General features: G+C 37.1%; 1 protein-coding gene across 16 annotated transcripts in view; it reads right to left on the reverse strand.

The window, feature by feature from the left end:
- Positions 1 to 20,587, reverse strand: part of IKZF2 (IKAROS family zinc finger 2) — a 190,458-nt gene that overhangs the window by 12,249 nt on the left and 157,622 nt on the right. For 15 of the 16 annotated variants that reach the window (XM_020881199.2, XM_020881198.2, XM_020881200.2 and 12 more), the window contains 2 exons: positions 11,817 to 11,954; positions 3,337 to 3,480 (listed from right to left, as the gene is read on the reverse strand). In XM_020881199.2, coding sequence (XP_020736858.2) covers positions 3,337 to 3,480; positions 11,817 to 11,954 — 282 coding nt within the window. The remainder of the gene's footprint in view (positions 1 to 3,336; positions 3,481 to 11,816; positions 11,955 to 20,587) is intronic. The other variant, XM_070458603.1, reaches the window with a different exon arrangement.

Genomic DNA, 20,587 nt, shown 5'->3' on the forward strand with positions numbered 1-20,587 from the left:
TCCAGTTGTGTAAAATGGCCAGAAAGTCCTCTGGACTTGACACTATAAAGAGCAATTTCAGTAGAACATGAGGACAAAAGCAAGGCTGTGTAGGCTGGAGAATGAGTAGAAAGAAAAAAAATTATAGAAAGCAATCACAGAGAACTCTTTCAACAATTACATATTCGAAGTGAAGGAGAAAGTAGGCAGTTACTGGAAAAAGACCTGGGTTTGAGATTAGATTTTTTTTTTTTTATGATGAGAATTTATCACATTGAATGCCAAAAGAAAAATGCCAATAGAAGGGACATGTTAAAAATATATGTGAGAAAGGGGGAAAACAATAGTGCAAGTTATCTGAGGGGCTGGGATAGGAGAATTCCAGGGAACAAGCAGCAGCATTAATTAGAAAGAAGGATGCTGCTTTCATCATGAAAGAAGAGAGCATTCACGTGAGTGCACATATCTTACAGGATTAGTGATAGCTGAAATCATGTCAACTGTTTTTATTTCCTAAGAATCTAGATGTAATATCACCAAGGTGTGAGATACCATATTTTGGGAGAGTAGAGAAAGGTTGAAATGGCCCTACGTGTTGAATATGAGAGAAGAGTGTTCAGGATGGATAAAAGGAAGGCCACTATACAGTAGGGATGGGACAATTAGTATTTGAGATCAGTTACTTATTTATTTACAGCAACGCCAATTTATAAGGCTGTGGGATTTTCTCTAAAATACTAGCAACTATGTAGATGTGGAAAAGAGGTTCAGCTGGCTTCATTAGAGGGTAGGCATTTTACTAGTTGAAAGACAGAAGGACAGTAAGACAACAGAGTCATGGAATCCAAACTGGATAAGAAAAGAGAGGCTGAAACAAATACATAGCAAGTTCAGGGATCACTGACCTGAAGAGCTTAATAAAATCAAAGGAAAGTATTTAACTGAGGAAAGTGACAAAAAGAAATTTATAGTAAGTGAGGAATGATGATATTTCTCATTTCAAAAGGCATCATAAAACAAACTACTATGCAATTGTTATACAGTTGACCCTTGAACAACATGGGTTTGAACTGTGCAGGTCCACTTACAGGAGGATTTTTTTCCAACAGTAAATACTATAGTACTGCATGATCCATGGTTGGTTGGATCTATGGATGCAGAATGGTGGGTATGGACAACAGTGTAAGGAGGGTCATCTGTAAGTCATATGCAAAGTTCCACTGCATTAAGGCCATTGCCCCAAACCCTGTGTTGTTCAAGCATCAATTGTGTATTACCACTAGGACAGAATCCAAATAAAGAAAAACATATCATCAACTTCTAATAAAAATGTAATGTTCTTATTTTAGAATAAAAAAAAATTTTAATGTACCCCTCTTTTCTAAGAGATGCAATTAAGTCAAATTGAGAGTAGCATCTAAGTCACAGGAAACATGAAAACATTACAAAGATGAGAACTAAGTAAATTCAGAAAACAGAATAGTAAAAAATTTCATATTTTTCCAATGACATAGACATTTAATAGACATCCAGCAAACGAATCAATTTTGTAAAACAGAAGAACTGTCATTTAAAAAAGCTTATTTATAAGCAGGAAGAGAGAGAGACAGAAACAAAAGTGACTCAGGGCCCAAAACAGATCTGAGTATACTCTGAGGGGCTAGTTTTAAACTGTGTGGGCTGCTAAATCACTCATTCATGTCTACCTCTTTGAGGACCTATGGATCACAGCCCACCAGGCTCCTCTGTCCATGGGATTCTCTAGGCAAGGATACTGGAGTAGGTTGCCATGCACTCACCCAGGGAATCTTCCTGATCCAGGGATCGAACCCATGTCTCTTAAGTTTCTTGCATTGGCAGGCGGGTTCTTTACCACTAGCGCCACCTGGGAAGCCCGAGTTTTGAACTAACCTAGCATAAGCTATGATCTTCGGGCTTCTTTCAATGAACTTTGTCAGTTAATTTCTCCAGCTTGTCTTAAATTCATATTTTGGTGATTTGTTAGTTCTTCAATTTTAGATTGAAAAGAAATATTCTCTAAGCGTTTACTGGAATAGGAGAATTTTATTACCCTTCCCCCTGTGAAATAACCAAAGCAAAGGTTTTCTCTCAGTTACTACTCAACCCTCATAAAGATGTTCCACAATGTATTTTGACACTAGAATGTGAGAATCTGCTTATTGTTTTATCTCTTCTAATTTTCACTCTATATAAGTCTATAAGAATATATATTATATACATAAATAATGAACATTTTTTATATTGACTCTGTTATTCATTCAGCTCTTTTTGAAAATAGCTAGATAATTCTGTAACTTTAGAGATAATTTATGACTATAGTATTATAGTATGCAGAATGATGCCAACTCTGAGTGTAACAAAGAATATCTGAGGGCTTGGAAATGAAAGTCTAATATATCACACCTAATCTTTTCAGTTCAAAACATAAGCTACATGAAAACAAAGATCAAAATATGAACTGTAGCTCAAAATATGAAACATCTTGAATGCAGATTGCTGAATTACTTATTTTAATGCAAAATTGAAAAAAAAAAAGATCTCTCTTCATTCTAGGTTAAATACTTGGGGGGGATGCATGCTCAGCTGTGTCTGACTCTTCGTGCAACCCCATGGACTATAGCCCTCCAGGCTCCTCTGTCCATAGGACTTCCCAGGCAAGAATACTGGAGTGGGTTGCCATTTTCTCCTCCAGGGCAATCCTCCCAACCCGTATCAAATCCGTATCTCCTGCGTATCCGGCACTGGTAGACAGATTCTTTAAAAGCATTAATTTTGTGGAAAAAAAATATATTAAAAACCTGGCTAATAGGCTACATCATTCTCTTTAAGTATTGTTATTTGTTATTATACTTCATGTAAGTACAGGCCATGAGGGCTACTTTGGGCTTCCCTGATAGCTCAGTTGGTAAAGAATCTGCCTGCAATGCGGGAGACCCGGGCTCAATCCCTGGGTTGGGAAGATCCCCTGGAGAAGGGAAAGGCTGCCCACACTCCAGTATTCTGGCCTGGAGAAAGTCCATGGTCACAAAGAACTGGACACGACTGAGTAACTTTCACTTCCTTTATATAAGGCTTCATTTTGAGATAACATTAGAGTCCTATCACTCTTTCCTTCATTTCTCTTTCTTAGGCCCACATGCCTAAGGGTATGCAGTTTGTGTGTGTGTGTGTCTGTGTGTAATGTCATACATACTTCGTGTGTAGTATGATGGAGAAAAGAGATGACCATTTATTTCATGAATTGAAACACACCATATATATTCACATATACATGGGAGTATGCCTTTGCTCATGAAAATCAGCTTTTAGAGAAATAAACCCCTTTGTAATGCTTACCCACAAACTTTTGTGGAGTGGAGCTTTTACGTTTTCCCATGTTCCCTGTGAGCTTCTCTATGACAGCAGGTCTCTCAAAAGGCACCAAAGAAATATTGTTGTCCATAATAGGCTCTTGTTCCTTACAATCTTCCATAGGAGGTACTATATAAAACCATACAAAAAATGTAATCTGATAATTTCTTCAACATTTAAAAAGATGCAAAGCTGGACTTTCCACCTCAACATGTGTTATACAAACATAAAAACTAGCATGCTAGAGTAAAAGCAATTAGAAAGAATAACCTCGAGTGTTAAAGTATACTCTTAATTTTACACACACACACACACACACACACACACACAGGACTTGTTTTTATCCAAGTCTCTCTCAAATCAATGACATACACTGTTGCCACTACTGGTGGTCAACATGTTCTTTTTCTCATTTTATTCCTCTGAAAGTGTTTTTAACACTGATGAAAATCAATACTAACTTTAAGACTGCACTATTCTCAAGGCTTTTGGAGTTTATTTTTCTAAAACAATTTAAGCAAGTCAACTTGTTTCAGAAGGAAGCTTATACAGACACACAGAGGAGCAGCATATTTAATCAGTTTTTTTCACCCATGTGTTTTCTTGTAGCAGATTTTCTCTCTGATGAGCTGAAAGAGCTGTGAGGCCTGCTGGCTGTGGCTACCTACCTGCACAAAGCAGCCTTCATGAAGGAGATCCGATTCTGGACATGTCCGTGCATAGTAAACGGTGACAGCTTTATGATTGTAATTTATTTTAAAAAGAGCTCTTCAGCAGGATAAGAGAATCCATTTCCAAACTGGCATATTTGCTCACTAGACTACTGCTCTAACTCATCTGACATAAAGTCTCCTCTGCTGCTCCCTTTTCATCCCATCTGTCTGAGGGGCGGTGGGTTAATTTATTAGCTCATAGACACTGACATGAGATACTCACATGTATGGTATAGACACAGAACTTCAAGTTATTTTTGAACAAAAATACTTTCAAAGGACATTTAACTAAAGAGAGTAACACTGGAGACAGACTGCACGTGCATGCTAAATCGCTTCAGTTGTGTCTGACTCCTTGTGACCCTAAGGACTGGAGAGCACCGCCTGGCTCCTCTGTCCATGAGATTCTCCAGGCAAGAATACTGGGGTGGGTTGCCAAGCCTTCCTCAAGGGGATCTTTCTGACCCAGGGACTGAACTTGTGTCTCTTATGTCTCCTGCATCGGCAGGTGAGTTCTTTACCACTATCACCACCTGGGAAGGCTGATCACTGGATTAAAACCAACATTTGCAGAAAAGACTATAACTTATTATTTCTTGATTACTGTTACTTTTTAACAATTGAACTTGTCTCAGCACTGTTTGGAAATCTAAAGGTTTCATATCAAGATATCTTGTTCATCATGTACTGTAAAATGATTTACGGAGGATTAGCTCTACCGTGTGAAACACAGTACATTATCCTTTATAGGGGCAGACACTAAAAGTAAGAAGGCAAGAGATCAAAGTTAAAAAAACCCAGTGCACAATTCAGGTGACCTATTTAATAACCAATACAGGTTATAGATTTTGAAGAAATGAAAAATGGTATCAGATGATGTTTTTGTAATTCAGACCTGCTTAAATATATCGACATTCAATCTAAGTTTTGGGTTAACCTAGTATAGGCAGGTGGATGGGCCAGAAAAATTCAATCTTCAATCTCTATTTTAATGACAAGGGATCCTATAATTCTTAAATGTTAATTTGGAAAAATTTCCAAGATGAGACTTAGAAACAAAGAAACACTTGTATACTGATATAATTCATGATATACAAATACAAAAAGTATGCCCCTAGACATTACTTAAAACATGTCCTCTCTTAGCAACAACTAAATAAGAAAAACAAAAAAGAAAAAAACTTAAAGCAAAGAATGAATGTCCATAGGAATTCAGATAAGTGGATCCAGGAAGATATAGTGGGTATTCATATAATTAGATATACATTATTGTCAAAATTTTAACTTTTGTTTTAGATGTTGAATTCACAGGCACTTACTACATCATCAAAAAATAGCTATTTAATTGAAATACAGGCCATGAATGGGCCTAAGATGAAAATATGTCATGAACCAAGATCCGAAATCAAATAAGGGAAGAAAAAAATGTTTGTTGTTGTAAATTTTGCTAAAAAACAGCAAAACTGGTTAACAGGGTTTGCCCCAAAATTGAATATACTAATTAGTTTTGAAATGAGTTGTCTAGAACTTGGCAGTTTTGCTCAAGTCTCACCTTGAATTTTCACATTTGCACACATTTAACACTCAAAACGAAACCTGGGTGTGGGAACTGCCCCACACCACATCCACCTCAATTCAGGTGATTTGTCCCAAGTTCAATGATGCTCATGTGAACTGAAAACAAGGACTTTGGCAGAGCTCTGGCCTGACTTCTACTTCACAACAGACTTTTACCTATCAAATAATAGTCTTGCTTCTACCATGCTGGCAATAATAAAAACAACAGACTCACACTATATACTAAGTACTTTTTTAAGGCTTTCCATTTGATAATCTAATTAATGCTTTCAACAACCCCCTGAGACAGGTGCAATTACCATTTCCATTTTACAGATGAGGAAACAAAGACCCAAAGATGTAATTTTCTCACTGTGCTTTAAAAAAAAATTGTAGTTGATTTACACTGTGTTTTGAATTGAAGTACAGTTCATTTACACTGTGTTTTAAATTGAAGTATAGTTGATTTACAATGAATTTAATTGAACCATTTTCTCAGTGTTTATATCTAGGTAGAACCTAAGCGGTGTGACTCCCTCCAGAGCAGGGCTCTTAGCCACTATTTGAGTATTGACTTTGTATAAACAAGTTTGAAATATATTTAAGGTTTCCTTGAGAGAAGATCTGATACATTTGATATATTATGGAGCTAATCTTCTCAATTATTTGCTTTCATGAATCTGGGTGCAACTCATCAAAATGTTTCTAGATATACATCGCTTGAAACACAAAACAAGTTCCCTAGTTAGTAACGTATTAATAGTAGTGTGTGACATTCAGCTAGGCTAATAAAATATCAACTTCACTTATTAGAACAAATTTCATAAGCAAATATCTTTCTTGACCTTATTTTTGAAGTTATAACCATCATAAAATGTATTTATCCTTGCATTATTTCATTATCTCATCATATTGATAAATCACAAAGATAGAACCATACAAGTGTTACCAACATTGCTATTTTGCCAAACAATCCACTCAAATTTCAAATTCCAGGCAGACATAGTCTGAGAGACCTAGATTAGGTCACATGTCTACATTCCCCAGAAGAGGGAAGGGCACCTAAACTGACAGCCCCACTGTGCCTTCAGCCAATGGGAGAGGATAGCTCTTGAAAGGAAAATGGAAGCTTTGTTAACTACAGGAGAAGAAGGGGCAGTATGATAAAGACAACACATGTCTTCTATTTTATCACAGATTTTCTCCATGTTGTAGAACATAAAAAGAAATTTCTCATTTATCTTAATTATATTCTTGACAACAGTGGGCAGGGCCCATACTTGAAATTACTCTTTCCATTTTCCCATCCTCTAGTCTCACTCAGCTTCAGTGCATTTCTTTTTCCCCCTTCTTAATGTGTCCTTGTCTTCCTAGGGGTCTCATTCCATACTTACCTATATAACCTTATAAAACCTGCTACTTTAGATTACTACCCATATAAGGATGGCTCCCACATCTTTATTGCCTACTGATACTTCTCTTAAGAGCTCAAGGTCTATATATTCAACTTCCGTCTAGACAGTTTTACTTGGCTGTCTCTCACAGGTGCATAAAAGATAATGTGTTCAAAAACTGAAACCTCTATTTCTCTCCCCAAACTTTCTCTTATTTTCCTAATTTCCATCTCCATGAAGAGCACTATCTACATGGTCATCCATACTAGAGACTTGTGGCAAATCCTAGATTTTTGCCCATTCATCCAGTCTCCTCCTCCCTCCTCAGACATACACTCATGGAGATACCAAATGTCTTAGATGCTACATTTAGAGTTGCTCTCAGTGTTTTAAGTGTTCTGAATATTGATGGCTACTAAGCCTAACTCAGCCAATCAGGAGACTGTTGCCATGGTCTACATGGTCCTGTCTTGACTCTTCTGATCTCCTGCCCACATTTCTAGCAATGAAATGTGAGCGTAATAATATTTTTCAGGATAAAGAATAAAATTCATACAATTCATTGCTTAGCACAATAGGTCCTTCACTGCCCCTCTCTCTCAGGCCTCATCACCTTCCAATTTTCCTTCCTTTACCAACTGGGCTCTAATCATACATAAGTACTTGGAGGTCCTTAACCCACCATGCTCTTTTAGACTTCTATTTCTTTATACATGCTGTTCTGTCCACATGAAACACCCCTTTCCATTTATTTAGCTTGCTCTTCTGCCTTTCAAAACTCCACTCAAACATAATTTTCCCTAGAAATTCCTCTTGGACGCCCACTGTGACGTAGATACCTGTCCTCTGTGCTCCCATAATGCTTATGACTCAGCGCTGTGACTGCTGGTTGACTGGTCTGTTTCTTCTAAGAGTTGGTAAGTGACCTCAAGTAGGGACTGAATTTTATTTGACTCTCTCTTCAGATGATGTGAGACAAATAAGAATCAATGGATGTTTACTAAACAAACATCTTGAAATGCTGTCACTCATTCAAAACCAGTGAAAGAGCTTACTAGGAAGTTTGTATGTTACCAATTATGCCTCTATCCTTGCAATAAAGAAATTCCCGTTACCAAATAATCCAAAACATAAACCTAAGAATATACATTCTTGCTTTAAACTTGGCCATCTTTTTGGTTCACACTTTCATTTTTGTCTTCAGGCAAGGAGGAAAAGCTAATTACATACTTCACTTGTTAAAGCTTTTTCTTCAAGCTGAGAAGACTTGAAAAATGAGCATAAAATAACTTTTAAATAAGATAATCTGCCATAAAATGCAATTCACTATTATCTTTACTTCTAAAACTGCAAGTCATTAATTTCCTCCTTTTTATCAAACTTGAGAACTTTTGATCCTCACTTGTAAATATATACTTTTCTTCTGCTGCTCCTCTTTATTTTTTCCTTGGCATGCTCACTCCTAGTCTCTCCTCACACTCCAGTCAGGCATCTATCCTATGTTCTACATCAGTGATGCTGTTTTTCAGAAGACACAGATTTGATTACCCCAGTGAAATTTAAAAACTGGATTAGCATGTAAAACTCCGTCTCTGCATCACAACCTACTATTTTAGTCTCATTTCCTACCATCCCTTGAACTCCAACTGTGTTCAGTATCCAGAAACTTGTTAATGTTCATTTATACCTCTAAGTCTTAGCTTATGACAACTTCTCATCCTGGGACGTATACTTTTTGTGAATCTGATCTGTGTAATTTTTCTCATCCTTATGTATGGAGCAAAAACTTCATTTAAGAAACTTCCCTTGATTTCTCCAGTTAGGTGACTTCTGCATCTGTGTTTCAGGAGAAGTGTTTATACATCTTTATTAGAGCATTTGCTTCATTTTGTTTATCTTCTATGTATTTCCTATGAGACTATACAAAACTATGTTCATGTATCTTTATATTCTCAGAATATTCCACAGAGCTTGGCACACAGCAAGCCCATGATAGGTGTTTTCCTGAACTGAAGTGAAAGAAAGTCTCTTTGACTTTAGACTTCCTCACTAGAGGAAACCAACATGGGGAAGAACATGTTTTGGGAAAGAAAGGTTAGGACATATAACAATGCCAGTTATGAAAAAGAAAGAATAGTCATTAATTTCAAAGAACTAACAAGTGACCACAGTGATGGCAACCCCCATGTGTACAGCTAAAAGCAAAGGCAAGATAATAGACATAGTGTAATAGAATAGTTAGACACTGTGGCTCTGGGAAAAACGAGACACATGCCAAGCTATGTATATGAGACAGGTTAATGATGATCACTAGTAGCATTTTTACCTATACTGTCTCTCTTATGGCAATGATCATCTCCTACCTCAGACATTACACATGTTAACAAAAGGAAGCAGAGGTTAAGGATAATCTCAACCTATTATTGCAACACATTTAGAAAAAGTGCAGCATGAAATAGCAGTAATATCAATTTATATGGTTTATATTGGATGGTTAAAACTCCATCCATTATTGAAGAGCAAATATTTGGGTCTATAAATGATACCAAAACCTATGTGCCCCTCCCACACAGACACACACACTCCATCTTGCTTTATCCCCTGGTCTACCCAGTACCTGAGTGCCTTTCCAGTTTTCCATACTCTTCCAGTTTCAAACCATCTGTGAAGGCATTTGCCTGTCAAAGGCTAAGCAATCTGGAGAATAGAGGTTGATGCTGAGGCTGCAACTGTTTGGAACTCTTTTTACCCCAGAATACATTTGTTAAAATTTTTTGGCACCACTTATTCTATAGCTGATTAATCTCTCAACAGATAGTTACATGCTGACTATAATTACTTATGTATACCTTACCTCCCTAGAAAAAATATGTGGTCTTTAAGGAGGGATTCTATTTCATATACATGTGTTTGCAACACAGTTTCATAAATAACTGTGAATGGAAAATTAGTTCATAAAACTAATAATCCAGTCAAATATCAAAATCACAATGAAAGAACATTACACAGAAAAATTAGGAATAGTGCCATAAGGTGTCTTAAGGAAACTCTGGCATGCCCCAAGCCTCCCTCAGCTACCTTGCCTCAAGTCATCTCTAAAAGCAACAATTTGAACAGAAACAATGTGCTCAGTAAATGAAACCTCAAAGGTCTAAGTTAACGTCGTAAGTAACATAACTTTATAGGGGGTGCGATATTTATTATTTCTTAATATTTAATTACCTGAAATAGTAAAATTAACTATTTATTGGGCTTTTATTGCCCATCCAATTACATTTAATTCTCACACCAAGACTATGAGTGACACAGACACACACCACACAGCAAGACCAGAGTTGTTGGGTTCCTAGGTCCACAATTTCAACTTCAATGCTCTGGATCCTGTGTTGCCATCATAAGCCCAGGAATGCAAGCTTACAATACCAAGTTTACAAAGACTTAAAACACAGGTTTTCAAAAATGTTAATTAATGATAATATAAAAACAAAAGGACTCATTCACAATAATGACAGAATACTATAAACTACCTTCAATACAAAGAAAATTTTCAATTATTCAAGGTAACAAAATAATAACTAAAAAAATTTCTGATTCATCAAAAAGTAATCACTAGCTGTCCAATAAACACAATTCAAAAAGTAATCACTAGCTGTCCAATAAACACAATTCCACAGTTCCACAATCTCCCATAAATAATCCTTGAGCTATCTATAAATACAAAAGAGATGCTTATATTTTAAAAGTGACTACAGGATTTCTCAACTGTACTGACCAAATCTTTCCTAAATGAAAGATATGAATGTATCAATAAGTTACCATTTTTGTATATGCTTATATGAATAATAAAATCAATCAGTATAAAAATATAATTTGTAGGACCAAACAGATGCTCCAAATCTTAAGAATTAAAATTCATAACACTTTGTGAGGCTCATTGACTAACATTATTTTTTATTTTTTAGTTATAGAGAATTTTTTAAAGATTTTTTTGATGTGGGCCATTTTAAAAATCTTTATGAACTTGTTAAAATATTTTTCTGCTTTCTGTTTTGTTTTTGGCCTAGAGAAATGTGGGATCTTAGCTCCCCAACCAGGGATTGAAACTGCACCGCCTGTATTGGAAGGCAAAGTTCTAATCACTGGATCACCAGGGAAGTCTATGGTCATAGAGAATGATTAATTGAATAAACCTGAGGGACTGCTTGCCTACTTGTTATTGTGTGTTGTGGAGGTCCAGATGTTCTGTTTGGGTTTTGATTTTTGTGGAGGGCAGTGATACCTATTTTGGTCTAGACTGTTTGCCATACTTGTAGAAAGCAAAATCAGTAACTTCTAAGATAAACCACAAGACAAAGTGGAGACATTTTCAATTATATCACTGATTACTTACCTAAGAGAAATGTAAATATACAAGTAACCAATTACTTTTTTTAGAAAACCTATAGACTTACATGAAACCATCTTGATCTATTTGATGTAGCGGATGAAAAAGACCAAACAGTACTGTACTTTGGTATGCTCAAGGCCATCTGCCATTATGATATTAATTCAAACACAGGCTATCAGAAATAAACTGGGTGTATCACAAAACTCAATATAGCTTGTTTGCACAGTGTCCCAAAGCTTAACTGACTTCAAGCCCTTAAGAAGAAAAGTCCATACAAAGTGAGCATGATCTACAATTGCTCTAAAACAGAGGAAAACTTTACCTTCACGCTGAAGGGTAGACAGAACTGCTTAACCCACAATAAACGACAAGCGCAGCCGGGGAGAATGAAAGCGGCGAGCGCCGTGTACCCACCATGGTGACTCATGGCCTGCCCGGTGGCCTCCATGCTGACATTCTGCAGATAGTTGTGGCAGCGTTCCTTGTGTTCCTCCAGTGAGCTGCGCTGCTTGTAGCTCCGTCCACAGTAGTTGCACTTGTGAGGTTTACCCACTGTGAAGACAACCCAGGTTAGAGTGGTGTCAGGTCTCAATCCAAAGCAAAGTTACCAGCTAACTTTTGATAGTCTGGAGGAAGCAGTTATATACTTTTCAGACTTAAATCTCTTCCTCCTCCACACTCCGACTTAGGTGATTAAAGATAATAAACTTCTACCAAGATTAAGCGACAGCCTTTGCTTAAAGGCAGAGTGTACCTTTGGCGACAGGGGAAATACTGAATCAAAATCATGCTCTGACTGTCTCCTAGATCAGGAGAGGCTGATGATCAGTCTTCAAAGTATCAGACTCTTAACATTTACACAATTCTCAAAGCTTTGACTCATTCAAAAGACAAATCATGAGTGTCCTAGATACATGATGAGAATTATTTTTATTTATTTGGGGTGGGGGGGTGGTGGTGGTTTAAGGATAGAGGATTTTACTGAGGGGAACCAAAATGCAACAGCTCGAAATGTCATTGACTAATGAAAAGGTTATTCACCAGTACCAAGAAGACTAGAAAGAACTCAAAGGATGAGAAAAAGTACAGATAAAAGCAGAGTTTCTCTTTTCTTTCCACCTTGGTAATAACTATTCACACATGCAAAACTATGCAGTACAACAGTTTATTCTCCCACCACAGCACTGTTCTTATATTACCAAGAATGTAGGTGCTTTAAGGTTATTAACAACAACCACTGAAGCCCTCACATGTTTAGTTATACGACGATAGTGATAATTATGTATTTCACATTCAGGAAGTGAATTATTTTCTAATAGCCATATCTCATGATACTGGTAAATTACTTCGATGTTTACATTGAAGAAAAAAAACTTAAAAAATTTAAGAAGGAAAAAAAACACATTTAGGGGAAGAGGTGTGTTTTAATGTATGATTATTCACAAGGGTATCACAAAATACTTTGATTCTTCATTTTGAATGGATGCAGAAAAACCATAAAACACCAGGGGTTCTGCTGGCAGAGCCCTTGGTGAAGCACACAGTGAACCAGGTGAGCTGCTCTCATTTGACTCCCTTAGGATTGATTTTGTTTTGTCCAGAGAACAGACAGACAACTCTTTTTCATGGACCAAGAAAGTATCCCTAACTCCAGGTCCCTTACAAGTCCATGCTACAATACGGGTCATAAACAAACTGAAATACTTTAACAAGACAAGGTATTCACAGCTACATAAAATTTCACTACACTGATTTAAGAAACCAAACAAACCTTTAGATTGCATTTGAGGGGCATATAAACTCATATCAGTTATTTCACAGTCACAATTTTTTCTAAACGGTCTCAAAAAACAAAACTATCTAAAGCAGGATTAGTCATCTCTAAAAATACCAGGCAAAGTAACTTCTATTCATCAGAACCAAGAATTTCTGGGAAGTGAAAACCAGGTAGCTTTGTATATCATGAAGTGTTGTAGCACTGTGAGAGAGAGCATTAGGAAATACAAGAAATACTTCAGTCAAAAACATTAGTGTAAATGATATAAATATATTTATAGGTAATTGCATTCCAAGACATGTGGCTTGGGGCTACATATGACAAAAATCTTTGATGAATTTGCTTTGAACAAGTCTACTGAGCAATTAATACTTAAGCGTATACACTGTATTTAATAGCCCACTATAAACTAGTTCCACCAGCTCTAATCCTTTGTAAGTCCTGTTGTATTGTGTCCTATGATACCTATGTTTTACTGTGAACATATCCTCCTATAATTTCTTCCTCTTATTTCTCTAAGCAACACGACACCTTTTTAACTTAATTAAAACATAGTTCCAGTCCACCAGCCTTGGCTCACATCTCTTTATAAACGCCCAACTCCCCAGATAAGGAAAAAGAGACAGTATACATTTTACCTCCTCATTGTAGAACTCTATCCCATCAGCTTCCCTTACTTTGTTATCAATTTGTTTTAAAGCATCACTCTCTCTTTCATCCCATCCTTGTCCTCTGTGAGTGTATCAGGTATTTTAGTAAACTGCTCTCCATTTCCCCAAATCTTCATCTTCATTCCATTCCAGCAATCCACATATTAGGTCACAGGCTGGACTTTCACATCTCGTGTAACTACTCTATATCAAAGAAATTTGTTGTGTAAATGCCCCACCTTATCCTTCTACTTCTCTCAGATGACACATCTTTACAGAAAGCCTACTTTCTACCAACCCTGGGATGAGGCTGGAATGTAAAGTGGAGAGAAAATTGTCTTGGTGCCTATCCTCATGCAAACAACAGTCTACCAAGGAAGACAGACATTAAAGAAATATACAAGCAGTGCATTACAAATTGTAGATTCTATGGACCTAAAGAACAGTAAGCTAGTATAATATGGGTACCCTGATTTAGTTTGAGAAGGTTGGCTGGGAAGGTCTGCCTGAGGTTGAACATTTAGGCTGATAGCTGAAGAAAAAACAGAAGTTAGATAATGGGGATGGGGCAGAGCGCAGAGAAGACACAGTGTTTCCGGGAACTGCCGTCATCTCTTTCTATTTACTCTCATGTTCTTAGCTCCTTCAAAGTCTAGATTGTGTTCCTGCTACTCCTTTTTGAAAACTATTTTCAAACATCAACAGTCCCTGCCAAATCCAATGGCTCTACTATTCCTACAAGATCATTTCCTGTCAGTTCTTTGATATTTCTTTTTTCTTTCTTTCAGTTTTATGGAGATATAATTGACAGACAATACTGTGTAAGTTTAAAGGGTACAGCAGAATGATCCAACTTACATACATCATGAAATGATTACAATAGCTTTAGTGGACACCCGTATTTCCTAAAAATCAAGGTCATGAAAATATGGTTTATATTTACTCCATATATTTACATATAGGGAGTTTAACTGTATAATAGTTATCAACTCTATGCATTAAAATGTATAACATAGGTATATACACAGAAAAGGACCACTCTTTTGCTACTTTTCTTTTTATAAATATTATTTACACAGTCTATCTGCAACAGCTTCATTTAGTATTATTGAAACATTTTTTTAAAAAGTCATCCATAGTCTCTGACGTGCTAAATCTGGTAGATTTTAATCATTCCTAAATCTTCCTAATTCTTTGAACTATCAAAATTTCACGAGTCTTGAATCTTGATTTTAGCTTCTGGCATCAGTTTTTGGGTCCTCACTCCCTGGCTTTTCAACCTTCTCCTGCCTGACAAGTATATATGAACCTAGGGTTTTGCTCTTAGAATAGCAGTCTCCCACTTTTCCCTCTAGATTAAGCCTTCATTTCTATGAAATACCCAAACCAAGTCTTTAATAATTTCCCCATTTGGAAGCTCTAATTTGTCACAAATATTTTAAAAGTGATCATGGTCATGGGAAGCTATGACCAAGGACATAGTTTCCCCTTTGTGCTCTCAAAGCACTCTGTCCACATTACTTTTGATAATTGCATTGTAATTATCCATTTGATCTCTGCTTCCCTTATCCAAACAACAAGCTCTGTCATGAGGACAGAGGTTGTGTTTTACTCAATTTGGAATTATAGTGGCAGTACAATGGGAAGGAATCTGTCTGCCGATGCAGGAGACGCTGGTTCAATCCCTAGGTCAGGAAGATCCCCTGGAGGAGGAAATGGCAACCCACTCCAGTATCCTTGCCTGGGAAGTCCCATGGCCAGAGAAGTCTGGAGGGCTACAGTCCATGGGTCACAAAGAGACAGACATGACCGAGGACAGAAGCAGCAGCATGTCTTGTATTATTAAACATGAGAGGTGCTCAGTATGTATTTGCTGAAAGACTGTATTTTGAGTTCTTTCCTCTAAATACCTTTGTAGCCTGGCCTCATGCATATTCATCTGAAATCTAAGATTCAACATATCCAACATTATCTTCTTCTATGATATTACTTCTTTATTCTGACTGGTCTTTTGTGCAAGAATTACCACTGTTTTAATAAACCAGACTCAAGACAAGGAACCACTAGTGTTACCTCCTACCTCATTTCTCACATCCAAACTATTGTTCGTTTATCCCTCCCTTTTCACTCTCAGAACCAATATCTGAGTAAAAGTCTTCATTGTCATGAACCTGAGTGAGCTTAGTAAGACTTCAAAGCAGGTGTTCTCTTCCCTCGCGCATTATTTTACTCCCCTCCTCAACAATGTTATTGAACAAAGTCCACATCCCTGCACCTGGAATCAGCATCCTGCTCTGGTCCCAAAGGAAACATTCCATCCTCCACCCAATTATCCAGCCAAGATTACCCTGTACCTTTACACTTCTGAGGCTTAGTTCTTTCTGGAATGGCTTAATACAACTTCTACCTCTTGAAATCCTACTCATTCTTTCAATCTCCCTAACCACGTTCTGTCCAAAAGCAATCTTTCTCCCTAAAGAACTATAACTGTATACACTTGGGGAACTTAAAAACATTCTGTCTTGAGTTATCTGTGGTTACATTTGCCTCATGAACACTGGTTTGTACCGCAGTGGCCCACTTATATGTGATTTTTTTTTTTTTTTTCCTGGATAAATATATACTAGAGTTCCACAGGTTTCCCTGGTGGGTCAGTGGTAAAGAATCTGCTACCAATGCAGGAGACATAGTTTGATCCCTGGGCCAGGAAGAAGGAAGGAAATGGCAACCTGGAGCAGGAAATGGCAACCCATTCCAGCAGTCTTCCCTGGGAAATCCCACGGACAGAGGAGCCTGGTGGGCTACAGTCCATGGGGTTGTTAAAAGAGTCGGATGTGATTGAGCAACTAAAGCAACAACAACAGTACCACACACTCTGAAGTGCGTTGAATCCACAAAAATGGAACCTTGGATATGCAGGACTGATGTAAAGTGGATTTTCCACTGCAAGGGAGGCGGGGGTTGGTTCTCCTAACCCCTGTGTTGTTTAAGAATTGAGTTTCTTGAGAAATTGAAATAATGTGTTATATCTTTGTAACCTCAAAGAGTTTAGTAAGATGATTTGTTCAAGAGCAAGGACTAGTAAGTGGTATTTTCATGAATGACATCATTTCCTAACTCGTTAAATATTTTCCTCTCACTGGTTTTTGCTGCATCTTTTTCTAATTTTAAAAGCAATGCATCCACATAGAAAATTTTAAAAGTTACCAAAAAAATATTCATAATTACATCATTTCCAGATAGGTATCTTTAACATTTTTATATTATCCTACTGTAATTTTTAAACATGCACAGATATATTGTTATGAAACTGGGTTATTTTATACATGTATCATACAATCTGTTTATTTAACTGAAAAATACATCTTGAACACTTCCCCATGTTATAAAATAATATTTTTATTGCTGCCACTAAGTAACAAATTATTCCCCAGATTCTAGAATTATGTAGATTTAGTTTGCCTTAGCATCCTTAGTCCTTTTCTTATTTAATAATTATTTTTTTCCTTTTTACCATAGTTATTATGCCCATACTTAAGAAAATAAAGTAGTTCTACAAGGCACTTAATAAGTTTTCCTCTCACTCCACCCCCATCTAATAACCATCTATTTCTTTGCCTTCTCTCTTTAAAAGTTCTATTAATGATATTAGACCTTTTAGAATGATTCTTGAAATATATTTTCCCTTTGTATTAACTATCCTTTAAACATTTTAACTTAAAAAAAATTCCTCCATTTTTCTTTGAATTTTACTGGGAAGTATTTTCTGGCTAACATAAATGTCTATGAGCTCTTTCCTTTTTCTCAAAAATAGTATTGTTTTCTTTATGGATATAACATTTATCTGAGCAAAATATTTTCATTTTAAAAAAGTTCTTCTTTATACTATCTATTTTCTCTGGCTTTTTTTTTCTTTTTATATGGGTATCTGTATTTGAGGCTTTCCTTAAGTGTCTTGTGCCTGAATGTTTATTGTCCATTCATATTTAATAGCAAGGCACAAAAAAGCTAACTGGAAGTCCAGGAAACACAGGTGAGGTTTGTGAACTATTATAGACTGACCAAGTAACAAAGCAATCTTTTTATTGTCAGACCCCTTAAAATAAATATCCATGTCTTTTCTCTAGAACCTTTCGATTCCCTTTGAGAAGATGCCTCCAATTTCCAGCCCCTGTGGAGCACGGGGGTGGGTGTTGGGGAATAGGGGTGATAAGAAGCTAGATAGTATTTCGGAAGTAAGGCAAGATATGGAGCCAAGAATCTAAATGTACAATTGCAGTCTTTAACATAATCTCCCTGCTTTGAGTTTGCTTTACCCTGTGCTTAGTACTGAGTCACTCAGTCGTGTCCAATTCTTTGTGATCCCATGGACTACAGCCCACCAGGCTTCTCTGTCCATGGGGATTCTCCAGGCAAAAATACTGGAGTGGGTTACATGCCCTCCTCCAGGGGATCTTCCCAACCCAGGATCAAACCCAGGTCTCCCGCATTGCAGGCGGATTCTTTACCATCTGAGCCGCCAGGGAAGCCCAAGACTACTGGAGCGGGTAAGCTATCCCTTCCCCAGGGGAACTTCCTGACCCCAGAATCGAACCTGGGTCTCCTGCATTACTGGTGGATTCTTTACCAGCTGAGCTACCAGGGAAGAATTTTTTCCCTACTCTCTACTATTCCTGGAGTCCCTAAGATAGAACCTTTCCAATTCAGTATCTCCAAAGAATAAATGCTAGTTTCTTATAGTTGGTTGAATATAGTGAGAGACAGTGGCTCTGTGCCGTTTTGTATTCAGATTTTGAAATCCTTTTATATTTAATCCAGAGTTTCATCCCTACCATTAACAGTCCTATTTCTTCAAAGTTCAGAGATTTTTCAGAATTCTCTAGCATCAGACGGCTTTGCTACTCATCTTTTATTCCTTTCTATAATCACTCAAAGTTCCAGAGCTTCTGGATCTCCCTCTGTCTTCTTTCCAGCTTCCCCTTGGCTGCTATTCAATCCTTTCCATTGTCTTTGATCTTATGGGTTTATACCTCAATAAATATCTACTGTGATTTCAGTAGAGCTCAAAGAGTAGAGAGAGATGTAGCTTTTTATTTCATCATGTTTAGACAGCAAAAGACAATATCATCTTAAATTCTGGAATCCTATGGCTCTGGAAGAAAGTGCCATAACTCTCTATTTTGATAAATAGAATCATGACATGATAGTAACGCTTAGCCTCCAAAAAGTAATCACGTATTTATAAGACAAAGGAATGTGTGGAAATGTAAAACTGCTTCCTCTATTTTATTCTAATCTGCTATTTATTTAACTGTCTGTTATAAAACAAGATTCCCTACCCATATTCAAACATTATCATTTGTAATGTTTCTCAAAGTATGAACTGCATGCTACCTTATATTAGAATGATGAGGACTGCTTTAAAATGCAGATGTTTGGGTACCATTCAGTTCAGTTTAGTCGCTCAGTCATGTCCGGCTCTTTGTGACCCCATGAACCGCAGCACTCCAGGCCTCCCTGTCCATCACAAACTCCCGGAGTCCACCCAAACTCATGTCCATTGAGTCAGTGATGCCATCCAACCACCTCATCCTCTGTTGTTCCCTTCTCTTCCTGCCCTCAATCTTTCCCAGCATCAGCGTCTTTTCCAATGAGTCAACTCTTCGCATCAGTTGGCCAAAGTATTGGAGCTTCAGCTTCAACATCAGTCCTTCCAATGAACACCCAGGACTGATCTGCTTTAGGATGGAATGGTTGGATCTCCTTGCAGTCCAAGGGACTCTCAAGAGTCTTCTCCAACACCACATTTCAAAAGCATTGATTCTTCAGTGTTCAGCTTTCTTTATAGTCCAACTCTCACATCCATACATGACTACTGGAAAAACGATAGGCTTGACTAGATGGACTTTTGTTGACAAAGTAATGTCTCTGCTTTTTAATATGCTGTCTAGGTTGGTCAAAACTTTCCTTCCAAGGAGTAAGTGTTTTTTAATTTCATGGCTACAGTCACCATCTGTAGTGATTCTGGAGTGCACAAAAATAAAGTCAGCCACTGTTTCCACTGTTTCCCCATCTATTTGCCATTCTGGTCTATGGTTACTAGGAATAAAGTTTCTACAAACATCTGCAGGCAAGTCTTTGTGTATGTGCATGTTTTCATTTCTCTTGGTTAAAACCTAAAAATGGGATTCCTGGGTCATATGACAAGTACCTGATTCACTTTCTAAGAAACAGCTTAACTGTTTCTCAAAACAGCTGTATCACTGAGCATTTTCATTGTAAACTTGTTCATAATATTACCTGCATTATAGTTCACTACCGCTGTAGGAGCTTTAGCAATGTGCTGTTTTCATTTTGGATGATGGTAAACTGAAAGTTCATTCTTTGTACTGGTTAACCTTGGCTAAAGGTTTACTCATTTTATCGACCTTTTCACAGAATCAGCCTTTGATTTCATTGATTTTCTCTATTTGTTCTTGTTTTCATTATTTCCTTTCTTAATATACTCTAGACTTATTTTACTCCTCTTTCATAACCTCTAAAGAAGCAAGTTTAATTGGTTTGAGACCTTTCCTCTTTTTTAATACAAGGACTTAATTGTATATGTGCTCCTCCAAGCACCACTTCTATTCTCCTCATGTTCACATTTCCTTTATATTCCCGAACATAAGTAGCATATTTATTATAGCTGTTTTATCAACCCTATCTTTTAGTCCCACAATTTGGTCATTTCTGGATCTCTTTCAACTGACTGATTT

Source organism: Odocoileus virginianus, chromosome 30 (genome assembly GCF_023699985.2).
Source record: "Odocoileus virginianus isolate 20LAN1187 ecotype Illinois chromosome 30, Ovbor_1.2, whole genome shotgun sequence".
NCBI lineage: Eukaryota > Metazoa > Chordata > Mammalia > Artiodactyla > Cervidae > Odocoileus > Odocoileus virginianus.